At 44.9% G+C, this 14,020-nt stretch overlaps 1 protein-coding gene across 1 annotated transcript in view; it reads left to right on the forward strand.

Annotated features, from left to right (window-relative positions):
- The window catches only part of SHROOM3 (shroom family member 3), a 330,073-nt gene that overhangs the window by 111,314 nt on the left and 204,739 nt on the right, over window positions 1–14,020 (forward strand). Inside the window, exon 2 of the mRNA XM_069594398.1 lies at window positions 8,907–9,061. Coding sequence (XP_069450499.1) covers window positions 8,907–9,061 — 155 coding nt within the window. The remainder of the gene's footprint in view (window positions 1–8,906; window positions 9,062–14,020) is intronic.

The following is a 14,020-nucleotide window of genomic DNA, read 5'->3' on the forward strand; positions in this document are numbered from 1 at the left end:
TCAGGCTTACTACCTGAGTGACCAACAGGTAGAATATCCACTAACACTGATGCTACCGAATAGGAAGGTGGCAGAAGAACCAGCAGCAGATGAGGAAGAGGGGAACATAGGGGTCCCAGGTAATCCACAGACTGATGATATGGCAGTCCTTAATGTGGTTAGTCAAAAGGCATTAGATGAGGGGGGTCTGCATTTCGTGCCCAGCTGGCTCAATTCCAGCCTCACTTGGACCAAGTGGGACTCGATTTTTTTTTTGGAATAGAACCCCTGGGTGAATCTTGGAATCAAGCAGAACTTGCTGAACTCCACTGACTCACTGCAAACTGCCTGACCTTCCAGGGAGAGTTATGTACATAGATGAATTGAAGCACCCAAAGAACAGAAAGAACTCAGCCTTGTTTGGGTCACTATATATTCTCTGAAGGGGCTTTTCTGGTGGCTCAGCAGGAAAGAATCTGCCTGCAATGCAGGAGGCCTGGGTTTGATGCTTGGGTTGGGAAGATCCTCTGGAGAAGGGAATGGCCGCCCACTCCAATATTCTTGCCTGGGAAATCCCATGGACGGAGGAGCCTGGCGGGCTACAGTCCACGGGGTCGCTAGACACGACTTAGTCACTAAACCACCATTATTACCATGTTCTCTGAACTGCCTCCGTGAAGGCATCAGGCTTTTAATGCAAAGATATGAACTATATTAAAAACTGGATGGACCTAGAGCCTGTCGTATAGAGTGAAGCAAGTCAGAGAAAAACGAATATCATATATGAATGCATATAACGTGGAATATAGAAAAGTGGGACAAATGAACCTATTCGCAGGGCAGAAATAAGACACAGACGTGGCGAACAGACAAGTGCACATGGGGTGGGGGGGAAGAGGAGGGTGGGAAGAGGAGCTCAGCTCGGGGCTCTGTGATGACCTAGAGGGGTGGGATGGGGGTGAGGTGGGAGGGAGGGAGTGGATATATGTAGACATATAGCTGATTCACTGCCTTGTACAGCAGAAACTAACATAATATTGCAAAGCAATTATACTTCAATTAACAAAAGGAAAGAATATGCTAAAGTGTAAACTCCAGGAAAGGAGAACATAAAGTACACTTCTTTCCTTAACTTTTCCCCAGGCCTAGAACAGTGCCTGGAGAAGGCAATGGCGACCCACTCCAGTACTCTTGCCTGGAAAACCCCATGGGTGGAGGAGCCTGATAGGCTGCAGTCCATGGGGTCGCTAAGAGTCTGGACACGACTGAGCGACTTCACTTTTACTCTTCACTTTCATGCATTGGAGAAGGACATGGCAACCCACTCCAGTGTTCTTGCCTGGAGAATCCCAGGGACAGAGGAGCCTGGTGCGCTGCCATCTCTGGGGTCGCACAGAATCGGACACGACTGAAGCGAATTAGCAGCAGCAGCAGCAGAACAGTGCCTGACTCTTGGTACGTGCTCAAAAAGTAGCTGTGAACAGAAGTTTCTGACTTCCAGAGTTTAAAACCCAGAAGAAGGGACAGAGCATGGCCAGAAATACCTATGACAGAGGCAGTGCTGTGGCTTGCCTCCAGGCAGGCAGAAATGGTGTGGAGGAGAAAGAGAGCGATTCTATCTGGGTTGATAAGGCAGTTTCATGATGGAGGAGGGGTATTTGGAGGAAAAAATGAGGAAGTGGAAAAAAACCTGAAAATATAGGGTGAAGGCTTATGCAAAAGATTAGTGTTAGAGGAAAGGTCCAAAAGTCATCTCCAGTGAAAAATCTGAAGAGACCGTGAATCAATCAGAGAATATGGAGAGATTTGAGAATCAAAACAAGTACCCAACCAATGCTTGGTAAAAAAAGTGAAAGTGAAAGCGTTAGTCCCTCAGTCATGTCCAACTCTTTGCAGCCACACAGACTGTGGCCTGCCAGGCTCTTCTGTGCATGAGATTTCCCAGCAAGGAGACTGGAGTGGGTTGCTATTTCCTTCTCTAGGGGATCTTCTCAAGACAGGCATTGAACTCGCGTCTCTTATGTCTCCTGTCTCCTGTATTGCACGTGGATTCTGTTACCATCCGGGGTATAGAAATAGTTTATCAGAACAGTGAACAACAATGAGAGTCTTTAGGCCCGTCTTTCTGGTAACACTTACTTTCACATTAAATCAGTCATGAGAAAAACATGATATAAACTGTACAAATGAGCTTTTCTTCACTTCCTTTTTAATATAAGAAATTGGTTATTTCCTAGGCCTCATTTCGTTCTCATCTTCCTGAAAATATTGGCAAATAGTAGAACAGCAGAGAGAGGATTTAATTCTACAAACTGGGACTTAAATAGGACTGTTGTGTTGTGGTGTTCATCACTGCCCCCTCAGCTTTTAGCTCCATACCTGGCGCACAGTAGATGCTTGTGAATCTCGGCTGAATGAATGAACCAGTACAAGGAGGTCCTGTGTGCAAACCTCTGGGGAGGCATTCTGGGCTAACTAAAGATGGAGTCAGTTCCTCTCTTCAGAGTTCACAGCCCAAGCTGGGGATAAGGTGGGACTGTGGGCAGGGAATAGGCACAGACTTAAATAGCTGTGCCAAGAGTGTGATAACCACAAGCATTGTGTTCAAGTAGTAACACAATACTAAACTATCTGTTTGGTAAATTATCTATTTAGTTTATTATTGCTGTAATGTCATTTCGCAGTTTATGTAGTATTTTATTCATTTGGTTCTCCCACAACGCGGGGGGTGGGGTGAGGGACACTTCTTAAAGGACAGATTGCAGGTGCAAGAGAGTCAGGGGATATTTATGAGAGATCAGAAAAGGCTTAGAGGAGATGGGATTTGAACTTGGCCTCAAAGGATGGATAGTCGATAGACTTCAACTTTATTGAATACATACTATTGAACCCCTGGGTTGGGGAGATCTCGTGGAGGAGGGCATGGCAACCCACTCCAGTATTCTTGCCTGGAGAATTCCATGGACAGAAGAGTCTGATGGGCTACAGACCATGGAGACGCAGAGTCAGACACGACTGAGAGACTGACACACGCGCTGTGTGCCAAGCCCTTTTCTTGATGAACTCACTTGATCCTCATGACAGACTCTGTGGTAAACCCTATCATCTTACAGAAGAGGAAACTGAGGCACCGTAAGGTTAAATAAGCTGCTCAAAGTCACACAGCTGGGAAGCCTCAGAGCCAGACTATCTGGCTCCAGAGCCCCAGCTCTTAACCGTGAGGGAATATTGCAGTTTTTATAGGTGACCTCGGTGCTGTGAGTAGTGGGGAGTGATCCAGGTAGAGGGTGACTGAGCCACTGGGGTAGGGCTTGAGGTTAGAGTGTGCCTAGTATGTTTGAGGGGAAAGCGAATCTACAAGAGGTTGGCAGGGAAGTTTAGTGGGATGAAAAGGGTAGAAAGGCAGGGGGAAATGACCAACAAGAAAGGGTGGCTAAATGAATTGTACCAAAATGTTATAGCAGAATGTGGTATAAAAGGAAGTATCTTCAGGATATATAAGACTTCTGAAAACAATAGCTACTGCTTATAAAATCTTACCATAATCTGGGAGCTGGAACTGTGTTCACCAATTCAGGCGGCTTATCTCATTCATCCCTCCCTTAGCTCATTCATCCTCACTGCTATTGCTATCTCCTGTTTAACATGGGAGTCTGAAGACTCAAAAGAATAAGTGACTTCCTCTTACCTAAGTTACCTGTTTGATGCCTCAAACTCTTAACCACCTCAGTTTAATAGCTCTCTGTTAAAAGCCAAAAGATGGTTGAGGGGGTGGGTATAGCATGATGTCATTTTTGTGAAAAGAAAAAATACACACACATACATACATATATATATATATATATATATATATATATATATATATATATATATACAGGTCTTCATTGACTTACATGAGGTTACATCCCAATATCCTCATTGTAAGTTGACAATATCACTAAGTCAAAAATACATTTGATACATCTAACCTACTGAACTTAGCTTCAGTTCAGTTCAGTTCAGTCACTCAGTTTTGTCCGACTCTTTGTGACCCCATGCATGCATCGCAGCACGCCAGGCCTCCTTGTCCATCACCAACTCCCGGAGTTCACCAAACCTCATGTCCATTGAATCGGTGATGCCACCCAGCCATCTCATCCTCTGTCGTCCCCTTCTCCTCCTGCCCCCAATCCCAGCATCAGGGTCTTTTCCAATGAGTCAACTCTTCACATGAGGTGGCCAAAGTACTGGAGTTTCAGCTTCAGCATCATTCCTTCCAAAGAACACCCAGGGCTGATCTCCTTCAGAATGGACTGGTCGGAACTCCTTGCAGTCCAAGGAACTCTCAAGAGTCTTCTCCAACACCACAGTTCAAAAGCATCAATTCTTCGGTGCTCAGCCTTCTTCACAGTCCAACTCTCATATCCATACATGACCACTGGAAAAACCATAGCCTTGACTAGACGGACCTTAGTCGGCAAAGTAGTATCTCTGCTTTTGAATATGCTATCTAGGTTGGTCATAACTTTTCTTCCAAGGAGTAAGCGTCTTTTAATTTCATGGCTGCAGTCACCATCTGCAGTGATTTTGGAGCCCAAAAACATAAAGTCTGACACCGTTTCTACTGTTTCCCCATCTATTTCCCATGAAGTGATGGGACCAGATGCCATGATCTTCATTTTCTGAATGTTGAGCTTTAAGTTAACTTTTCACTCTCCTCTTTCACTTTCATCAGGAGGGTTTTTAGTTCCTCTTCACTTTCACCATAAGGGTGGTGTCATCTGTATATCTGAGGTGATTGATATTTCTCCCGGCAATCTTGATTCCAACTTGTGCTTCTTCCAGTCCAGCGTTTCTCATGATGTACTCTGCATATAAGTTAAATAAGCAGGGTGACAATATACAGCCTTGATGTACTCCTTTTCCTCTTTGGAACCAGTCAGTTGTTCCATGTCCAGTTCTAACTGTTGCTTCCTAACCTGCATACAGATTTCTCAAGAGGCAGGTCAGGTGGTCTGGTATTCCTATCTCTTTCAGAATTTTCCACAGTTTATTGTGAACTTAGCTTAGCCCACCTTAAACAAGTTCAGAACACTTAACATTAGCCTGCTGCTGCTAAGTCACTTCAGTCGTGTCTGACTCTGTGCGACCCCATAGATGGCAGCCCACCAGGCTCCCCCATCCCTGGGATTCTCCAGGCAAGAACACTGGAGTGGGTTGCCATTTCCTTCTCCAATGCATGAAAGTGAAAAGTGAAAGTGAAATTGCTCAGTCGTGTCTGACTCTTAGCAACCCCATAGACTGCAGCCCACCAGGCTCCTCTGTCCATGGGATTTTCCAGGCAAGAGTACTGGAGTGGGGTGTCATAACATTAGCCTACAGTTGGGCAAATCATCTAAAATGAAGAGTGTTTAATAACAGTGTTGAATATTTCATGTAATTTACTACTTGGACTGCAAGGAGATCCAACCAGTCCATCCTAAAGGAGATCAGTCCTGGGTGTTCATTGGAGGGACTGATGCTGAAGCTGAAACTCCAATACTTAGGCCACCTCGTGCAAAGAGTTGACTCATTGGAAAAGACTCTGATGCTGGGAGGGATTGGGGCAGGAGAAGGGGACGACAGAGGATGAGATGGCTGGATGGCATCACCAACTCGATGGACATGAGTTTGGGTAAACTCCAGGAGTTGGTGGTGGACAGGGAGGCCTGGTGTGCTGTGATTCATGGGGTCGCAAAGAGTCGGACACGACTGAGCGACTGAACTGAACTGAAACTGAAAGCAGGATGGTAGTAAGGACACAGAATGGTTTTAAGTGTATCAGTCTTTATCCTAGTGATCGCTTAGCTGACTGCAGACTGTGGCTGCTGCTACTGCCCAGCATCATGAGAGAGTATGCTGCTAGCCCAGGGAAAGCTCAAAATGGGAAGTACAGTTTTTACTGAATGAGTATCACTTTCACACCACTGTAAAGTAGAAAAATCTTACGTTGAACCACATTAAGTCAGGGACCATCTGTATATGACATTCATAAGCTAAACTGTAAATAGTAGTTGCCTTTATTTTTTAAAAAATAATAAATATTTATTAATATTTATGTGTACTTTTGGCTGTGCTGGGTCTTTGTTGCTTCGAGAGGGCTTTCTCTGGTTGTGATGAGCAGGAGCTACTCTTCTTGCCGTGCTTGGGCTTCTCACTGCAGTGACTTTCTCTTGTTGCAGAACACGGGATCTAGGGTGCTCAGCTTTCTTTCCGTAGCTGCAGCACTTGGCTGAGTAGTTGTGTCTAGCAGGCTCCAGAGCACAGTTTCATTAGTTTCGGCACAGGGCTTAGCTGCCCCTTGACATGTGGAATCTTCCTGGACTAGAGATTGAACTGGTGTCCCTCAAATTGCAAGGCAGATTTTTAACCACTGGACCAGCAGGGAAGCCCCAACAGTGGTTACCTTTAAAGAGTAAAATGGGATGAGCCAGGGTATAACTTACTTTTCCCTTTACATACTTTCTGTATTATTTTCATCCTTCATTATAAATTAATGAATATAATGATTTAATAATAAATTAATGAACACTATCTTAAAAATGAAGTATAAATTTTAGCATGCTGCTGCTGCTGCTACTAAGTTGCTTCAGTCATGTCCGACTCTGTGTGACCCCACAGAGCTAAAACAAAAGTTAGCAAGGACACAATTTACAAAATTTTTATAGGAATTTGGTTTATTTTATATATATTAAGGCCTACTGAAGGTTTTTGAACATATGGGCAATTCTGGAGAGCAATTATTGAAAAAAGAAAGCTATATGGGTCAGGCTTGTTTACTTGTTTTTGTTTTATTTTTGTCCCTTTTAATTCTGTTTCATCATTATTGACATGCCATAGGATCAAGCATTCTTTTGCTCTGTTGGTTACCAAAGCACTTTGTCAATTTTTTTTTTAAACCTGCCTATCACTTATTTTATTTTTTAATGTTTGGCTGTGCGGGGTCTTTTGCTGCGCGGGCTTTTCTCCAGGTGCAGGAATCAGGCCCTACTCTCTAGTTGGGGTGTGTGCGCTTCTCACTCAGGTGTCTTCTTTTGTTGTGGAGTACCAGCTCTAGGGTGTGTGTGCTTCAGCAGTGGTGGCTCGCAAGCTTTGTTGCTGTAAGGTATGTGGAATCTTCCTGGACCTGGGATCAAACCTGTGTCTTCTTCATTGGCAGGCAGATTCTTAACCCCTGGACCACCAGGGAAGACAGCTTCATCAAAACATCATTTACTTGTTTACTCTGTTTAGTGTTTGCTTTCTGCCTCTGCCTTAAGCACCGGAAGAAAGTTTCTGTATGTTTTGCCCACTGTTACACCTTAGCTCCTGGAACAACTTCTGGCATAAAGCAAATGTTGAATTACTTTGTTGAATGAATTAGGATTTTTAGTAGACTTCATTTATTTTATAAAAAATGCTTCCCTGGTGACTCAGACAGTAAGGAGTCTATCTGCAATGCAGGAGACCTGGGTTTGATCCCTGGGTTGGGAAGATCCCCTGGAGAAGGGAATGGCAACCCACTCCAGTATTCTTGCCTGGAGAATTCCGTGGACAGAGTAGCCTGCGGGCTACAGTCCATGGGGTCTCAAAGAGAGTCAAACACAACTGATCGACTAACACTACTCATGTTAACTCAGTTGCTGCAGTGAGGTAATTTTCTGTTTGGGCTTCCCTGGTGGCTCAGCTGGTAAAGAATCCACCTGCAATGTGGGAGACCTGGGTTTCATCCCTGGGTTGGGAAGATCTCTTGGAGAAGGGAACAGCTACCCACTCCAGTGTTCTGGCCTGGAGAATTCCATCAGTTTTAAAATTCACAGCAAAGTTGAGCAGAAAGTAGAGAGAGCGTCCACGTGTTCCCGCTCCTTGATCGCTTGCATAAGCTCGCCCATTGCCAATCTCCTTGTCCCAGTGGTGCTTGTGTTACAAGTGATGAACCTACAACGACACATCCTTGTCACCCAAAGTCCATAGTTGATGTTAGGGTTCACTCTTGGTGTTGTACAGTCTCGGGTATAATGTCATGTAGCCAACCTTATAGTATCACACAGAATAGTTTCATGGTTCTAAACATCCTATGTGCTCTGTCTATTCTGCCCATCTATCTAACTACTGCTCTTTCTATTGTTTCCATAATTTTGTCTTTTCCAGAATGTCATAGAGTTGGAATCATCCCATATGTAACCTTTTGATATTGGCTTCTTTCCCGTATTAACATGCATTGAAAGTTCTTCCATGCCTTTTCATGGCTTGTGAATTCATTTCTTTTTAGTGCTAAGTAATATTCCATTGTCTGGATCTACCACTGTTTATTTATCCAGTGAGTTATAATTTTTTGTGTGTGAGCTAAGTCACTACAGTCGTGTCCGACTCTTTGCAACCCCATGGACCATAGCCCTCCAGGCTCCTCCGTTCATGGGATTCTCCAGGCAAGAATACTGGAGTGGGTTGCTATTCCTCCTCCAGGGGATCTTCCCACCCAGGGATGGAACTTGTCTTTTACATCTCTTCCATTGGCAGGCAGGTTCTTTACCACTAGCCCCACCTGGGAAGCCCCCAGATAGCAGAAGAGGGCTATTTTCATTATTTTATTATTTATTAATTTTAGACACCACCCTCAAAAAAAAAATGAGGTAAGAAGGCAGCAACTTCTAAAGGAATAAAACAGTTGCTTTGAGGGACTTGGAGTGGGTGCTGAAGATGGAGGTCGTGAGTGGCTTTTGGATGGAAATCGAGTTCTTTCAGCCCTTCACCCTCTGTTTCTGAATGCCCTCTGTGGCTGGCTGGGTGCTGGGTGCTGGAAGGTGTGGAAACAGGAAGTCATCCCTGCCTTCTGGATGCAAACAGTAGGAATGGGCGTGGCCCCAGGCAGTGGGCGGGCTCTGCAGGAAACAGGCTGCTCACCTGTGGATCCTCCTCTCTCCAAGCAGATCAAAGAAGGGGGCAAAGCGGACCTGGTGAGCTCCAGACTGCGGGCTGGGGACGAGGTGGTGAACATCAACGAGGTGGCACTGAGCAGCTCCCGGAGGGAGGCCGTTTCCTTGGTGAAAGGATCCTACAAGACTCTGCGGCTGGTGGTGCGCAGGTAGGCAGGACGGGTGGGCGCCAGGTTCCTCCTGCGCCTCCCCCTCCAGTGAAGAGCCTGTTCCTTAATCCTCGCCATGTGAATTTTATGGTACCTCAGCCCCCCCACCCCCACCCCCATCACCAGGTAACTTTCCTTTTTTCTTGCCCATCTTGTGGCCTGTGAAGACATTTTAGATATGTCTGTCTTGTGAAACCCTAGTTTTCCCAGCAGGTGTTGGCTTGGCAGGGTTCACTGTACTTTCCACATTTCTGGGCCTGATGGAAAGTGACCCTGATCCCGGATGTGGTCAGAGCTCTATGAGGTGTTGCCTCTCTGTGGGACCAGAGACAGCCCCAGGCTTGAAGACTTGGAGAGCATTCCACTTACCTGACCTACCCCCAGGGGTAGGGGATATCGTCAAAACAAGTGAATTCCTGCTTTTGTTTGGTTTGTTTTGTTTCTCTGGTTGTGATAGTGATGTTTCCTTTGTTGGAAAAGGTTTGCCTTGTGATTGGTTTATGATGCCTTGAAGTTAGAAGCTTCCTAGTTCCAGGAGAACACCTCTTAGTGGAGGGAATTACCTGTGGAAGGAAGTTAAAACATTTTTTGCAATCATTATGTCAAACCAAGTATTGCTGGAGATGTTTTATATTAACATATATAACTACGTTCATTTAGTCTGCGCAGAATCTGGTGAGATAGCTATCATTATCCTCATTGTATAGGCAAGATGGTTAAGCAGGTCACTGAAGGCTCGTAAGTGGATGAGCCACAGAGGAGTCTAGATGCTGCTGGTCCCAGTTCACCAGGCCACATGAGCCTTATTACCCTGACCTACTAAGTCCTGGGCTTACACATTTAGGTATTTCTTCATTAATCAGGTTTTGGCTACCTCACAAGGCAACTAAATGTTATAATATTTGAGGATGTTTAAGTTGGCTGGAACTTCAGGAGTCATTAATCAAGCCATGCCATTTTTAAGATGTTGACAGTAAGCTGGTCTTTTCATCAGGCCTCACATAGTCTCTTAAGTCGGAGGTCTACAATCTCTGGGCTTCTGAACGGTCAGTGGAGGCATAAGATTAGAAAGAAAGTGAAAGTCGCTCAGTTGTGTCCAACGCTTTGCGACCCCTTGGACTATACAGTCCATGGAAGTCTCTAGGCCAGAATACTGGAGTGGGTAGTCTTTCCTTTCTCCAGGGGATCTTCCCAACCCAGGGTTTGAACCCAGGTTTCCTGTATTGCAGGTGGATTCTTTACCAGCTGAGCCACAAGAGAAGCCCAAGAATACTGGAGTAGGTAGCCTATCTCTTCTCCAGCGGATCTTCCCGACCCAGGAATCAAACCAGAGTCTCCTGCATTGCAGGTGGATTCATTACCAACTAAGCTATGAGGGAAGCCCAAATTAGAAATAAAGTGCACAGTAAATGTTATGCACTTGAATCATCCCCAAACCATTTCTCCATCCCTGGTCCATGGAAAAATTGTCTTCCATGAAATTGGTCCCTGGTGCCAGGAAGGTTGGGGACTGCTGTCCTAGAGTTCCGTTCACTCCTGCATTCATTTATTCCTCTAAGTTCACTGTCTGAGGCTGTGCTGAGGAGAAAAGCAGCTCCTCCCAACCACAAAAAAATAACAGTTGTGGGTATGGTCCCACCGTGTCCCCAGGTTCCAGTGACTCTCTGCAATGTGCTGGGCTGGGTCTGGTTTCTCTTCAGGGCCTTCTAACTAGACCTTGCTTCTCTGGTGGACAGTGATGCAATGTGGCTCAAAGCATAGGCGCCAGAGTCAGATCAGACCTGGGTTCAAATTCTAAGGCTGTCATCTTCTACCCATGTGATCTTGGGAAATTACTTAGCCTGGTTGAAGATTCAGTTTCCTTATTTTTAAACAGGGATTAAAATAGCTACGTTATAAGGTGATTAGACCAATGTAATGAACTATTCTACATGGTTACTCATGGTAATAACAGATACCGCTGCTATTATTTTTATTATTTTTGGCCAACTCTAGGCATTATTTAGGGCTTCCCTGGTGGCTCAGAGGTTAAAGCATCTGCCTGCAATGCAGGAGACCTGGGTTCAATCCCTGGGTTGGGAAGATCCCCTGGAGAAAGAAATGGCAACCCACTCCAGTATTCTTGCCTGGAGAATCCCATGGACGGAGGAGCCTGGAGGGCTACGGTCCACGGGGTCACAAAGAGTCAGACACGACTGAGCGACTTCACTTTCAGGCATTATTTGTGGGTCAGTATTTGAGTAAAGCAAGCATTCATTCTGAACACAGTGGCCGATTTCTCAAATAGATGGGTAGGAAGATTCAGAACCATTGGCCTATCCCATGCATCCAGAGAGTGTTGAAAGCTTTGAACTCACTTTGACATTGGAACCCAAAGTCAGTTTGAGAGCCCTAGCATGTATCTGTTGAGGATTGATGGCGGAATCCACACTCAGAATGTTTTGACAGGACTCTGGTTATCGATTAACCTCTGGAGAGGGTTGCCTTGTTTCCTGCTATGAACAGTAGTCATGCTGGCTTCCAGTTACGTCTTCTAGTTGATGGTGACACAAGGTCTGAATTATTTTGTCTAGCAGAACAGGCAACAGACAGTCCTGGGATTGAAATCAGGCTTTGTCGTTTGCAAATTGTGTGACCTCAGGCTCTCTTTTATAAAGTAATAATGGGAAATAATAATTCCTGCCTCACAAGGGAATTGTGAAGATTTAATGTACAAAATCTAAGTACATAGAAAATGTGCACTGTTTGCTCATTATTATTCTGAATTAGGTTAGAGGCCAACAGTGATATGGAGTATCGTCCTATTACTGAACATGCTGGGTGCCTGGTTGTCAAGAAGCCCCCACCCTCATCCTCTCATGGAATTTAGGAATGTTAATTCACATCATTGAAAGACATACACCAGAATGTCAACACATTAGCTCATTTTGAAGAACACAACTCTAAGTGGAATAAATATACCAAGGTGACCAAGAATCAGTATAATTTATCCCCACAGGAAAACGAAATAGGAAGTCTGACCGTAACTAGGTCAGGAGGTTGCATGCTGATCTCAGGCTGAAGAGTGGGTCTGAGGCGCCAGAATGTGCTGGCCTCCCCGATGTTGGCCAGGTGGCCCATCTTTCCACGAGGAATGCGTCTGCCAGGCAGGCCAGATGCCCGTGCTGCTGAATCAGGGCCCTTTCCCCTCTGGACCGCAGGGAAGCGTCCTGCCAAAGCGCTCCTCTCCCATCTCATGACTTCTCTGCCCTCTGCTCCAAATCCCCTTTCTGATTGACACATTCTTTCTTTAGATATGTTAATAGGATCGATAAGGTTACTAAAGAGTCCGTGCACTCTGTGCTTTTGCTGTGGGAAACATTTTGTCTCTAAGATGCCTTTTGAATATGTCTTATCTCGTCTATTATGTGTTGGTTTTTAAAGTTGAACTCCCCGAAAGAAGGTAGTCTTTACTCCTCATACATCTTTACCAACTGAGCTCTCAGGGAAGCACATATTTGGAGATGGGGATTTATGAATGTGCTCTAGTAGATGTGGATGGACATTCCGCCCCTACATTGCAGAGAAGTGAGTAGACGCTCTTATACTCTGGATTAATCCGACTTTGTATTTAGTAGAGCTGTTGCTTTCCTGACGTCTTACCTTTATATCTTGACACATGTCATGTCCAGAAATGTCATCTCCTTTCACTTGATTCTGACAGAGAAACTTGTGATATTTCATTTACTTGTGTCTGACTCTTTGCGATCCCATGGATTGTAGCCTACCAGGCTCCTCTGTCCATGGAATTCTCCAGGCAAGTATACTGGAGTGGGTTGCTATTTCCTTCTCCAAGGATCCTCCCGACACAAGGACCGAATCCAGGCCTCCCACATTGGAGACAGATTCTTTACCATTTGAGCTATCCAGGAAGCCCATATTATTGACTAGCCTTTGTTTTTTTCCTAAGTGATCTTTATATTTTTGAAGAAAAGATCTATGTGGCTTCCAGGAAATGTGATCAGGGAATCTGTTTCCTGGAGAAATCCTTTGTGTAGTGAAAATGTACATTTGTCGGCATTTCCATCTGTACCTGCCTCCTTTTCTCTTAAAGTTAGTTTTGGGTGGACAAGGGCAACACCTCAGGTTGGCAGGCTTCCTCATCTATCATAAATATGTCAAGAATGCAGATCAGGGTAGTGGTGTTTATATAAGTTTTGAGAGTGTCTTACCCAGTGACCAGAAACAATCAAAAGTAAAAACACCTCCTTAAAAGGCTACAGTGACAAGAGAAATGCAGAGTTTCAAGTGAGTTGTGGGTCAGTGGCCTTAGGAGATCTGCTGACCCATAAAGAAGGCAGGGTTTAGTCCTCTGGGAAGAGGGAGTGAAGGCGTGACGTGGATGTTCTAGGACAGAGAATGTGTCTGCTGTGAGTACACAGAGGTCTGCAGCTAGTGGTGGATAAATGGAGAAGAAATGATGCGATGTGAAGTGAGCCAAAGAAAAGACCTTCGAAAAGGAAAACAAACATCTCCCAGCTGAAGGGAAACTGAAGAAGGAAGGACACTACAAAGGATGTAAATTGGGAAAGCAGACAGGTACACAAATAAGAGTCAGTACTCAAGACCCTCTCTAAAATCAATGGGGACTTTATTTGGCAGAGAGGTGTGATGCACGTCCTGGAGCCACTAACGGTTAGAATGAATGGAAAGCAAAGACAGAGGAAAGGGTCTTCCAGTTTCATTTAAACCCCTGGGGTGATGCAAGGTGCTTTCAGTACGGGAAGTACTCACTGCTGTTTGCAGATAACCTACATTTTAAATTAAAAAAATCAGAGGCTATATTTTCCTTTCAGAACAAACTGTTAAGTTTAACTGCTGGGGATGCATCTAATCTTGTGTTTTCACCCTGAGTTGGAACTCTGATTCCTGTCCTGAATCAGATCCTCAGAAAAGCCTTGTAACCATTAGATTTATAAC

Source organism: Ovis canadensis, chromosome 6, assembly GCF_042477335.2.
Source record: "Ovis canadensis isolate MfBH-ARS-UI-01 breed Bighorn chromosome 6, ARS-UI_OviCan_v2, whole genome shotgun sequence".
Lineage (NCBI taxonomy): Eukaryota > Metazoa > Chordata > Mammalia > Artiodactyla > Bovidae > Ovis > Ovis canadensis.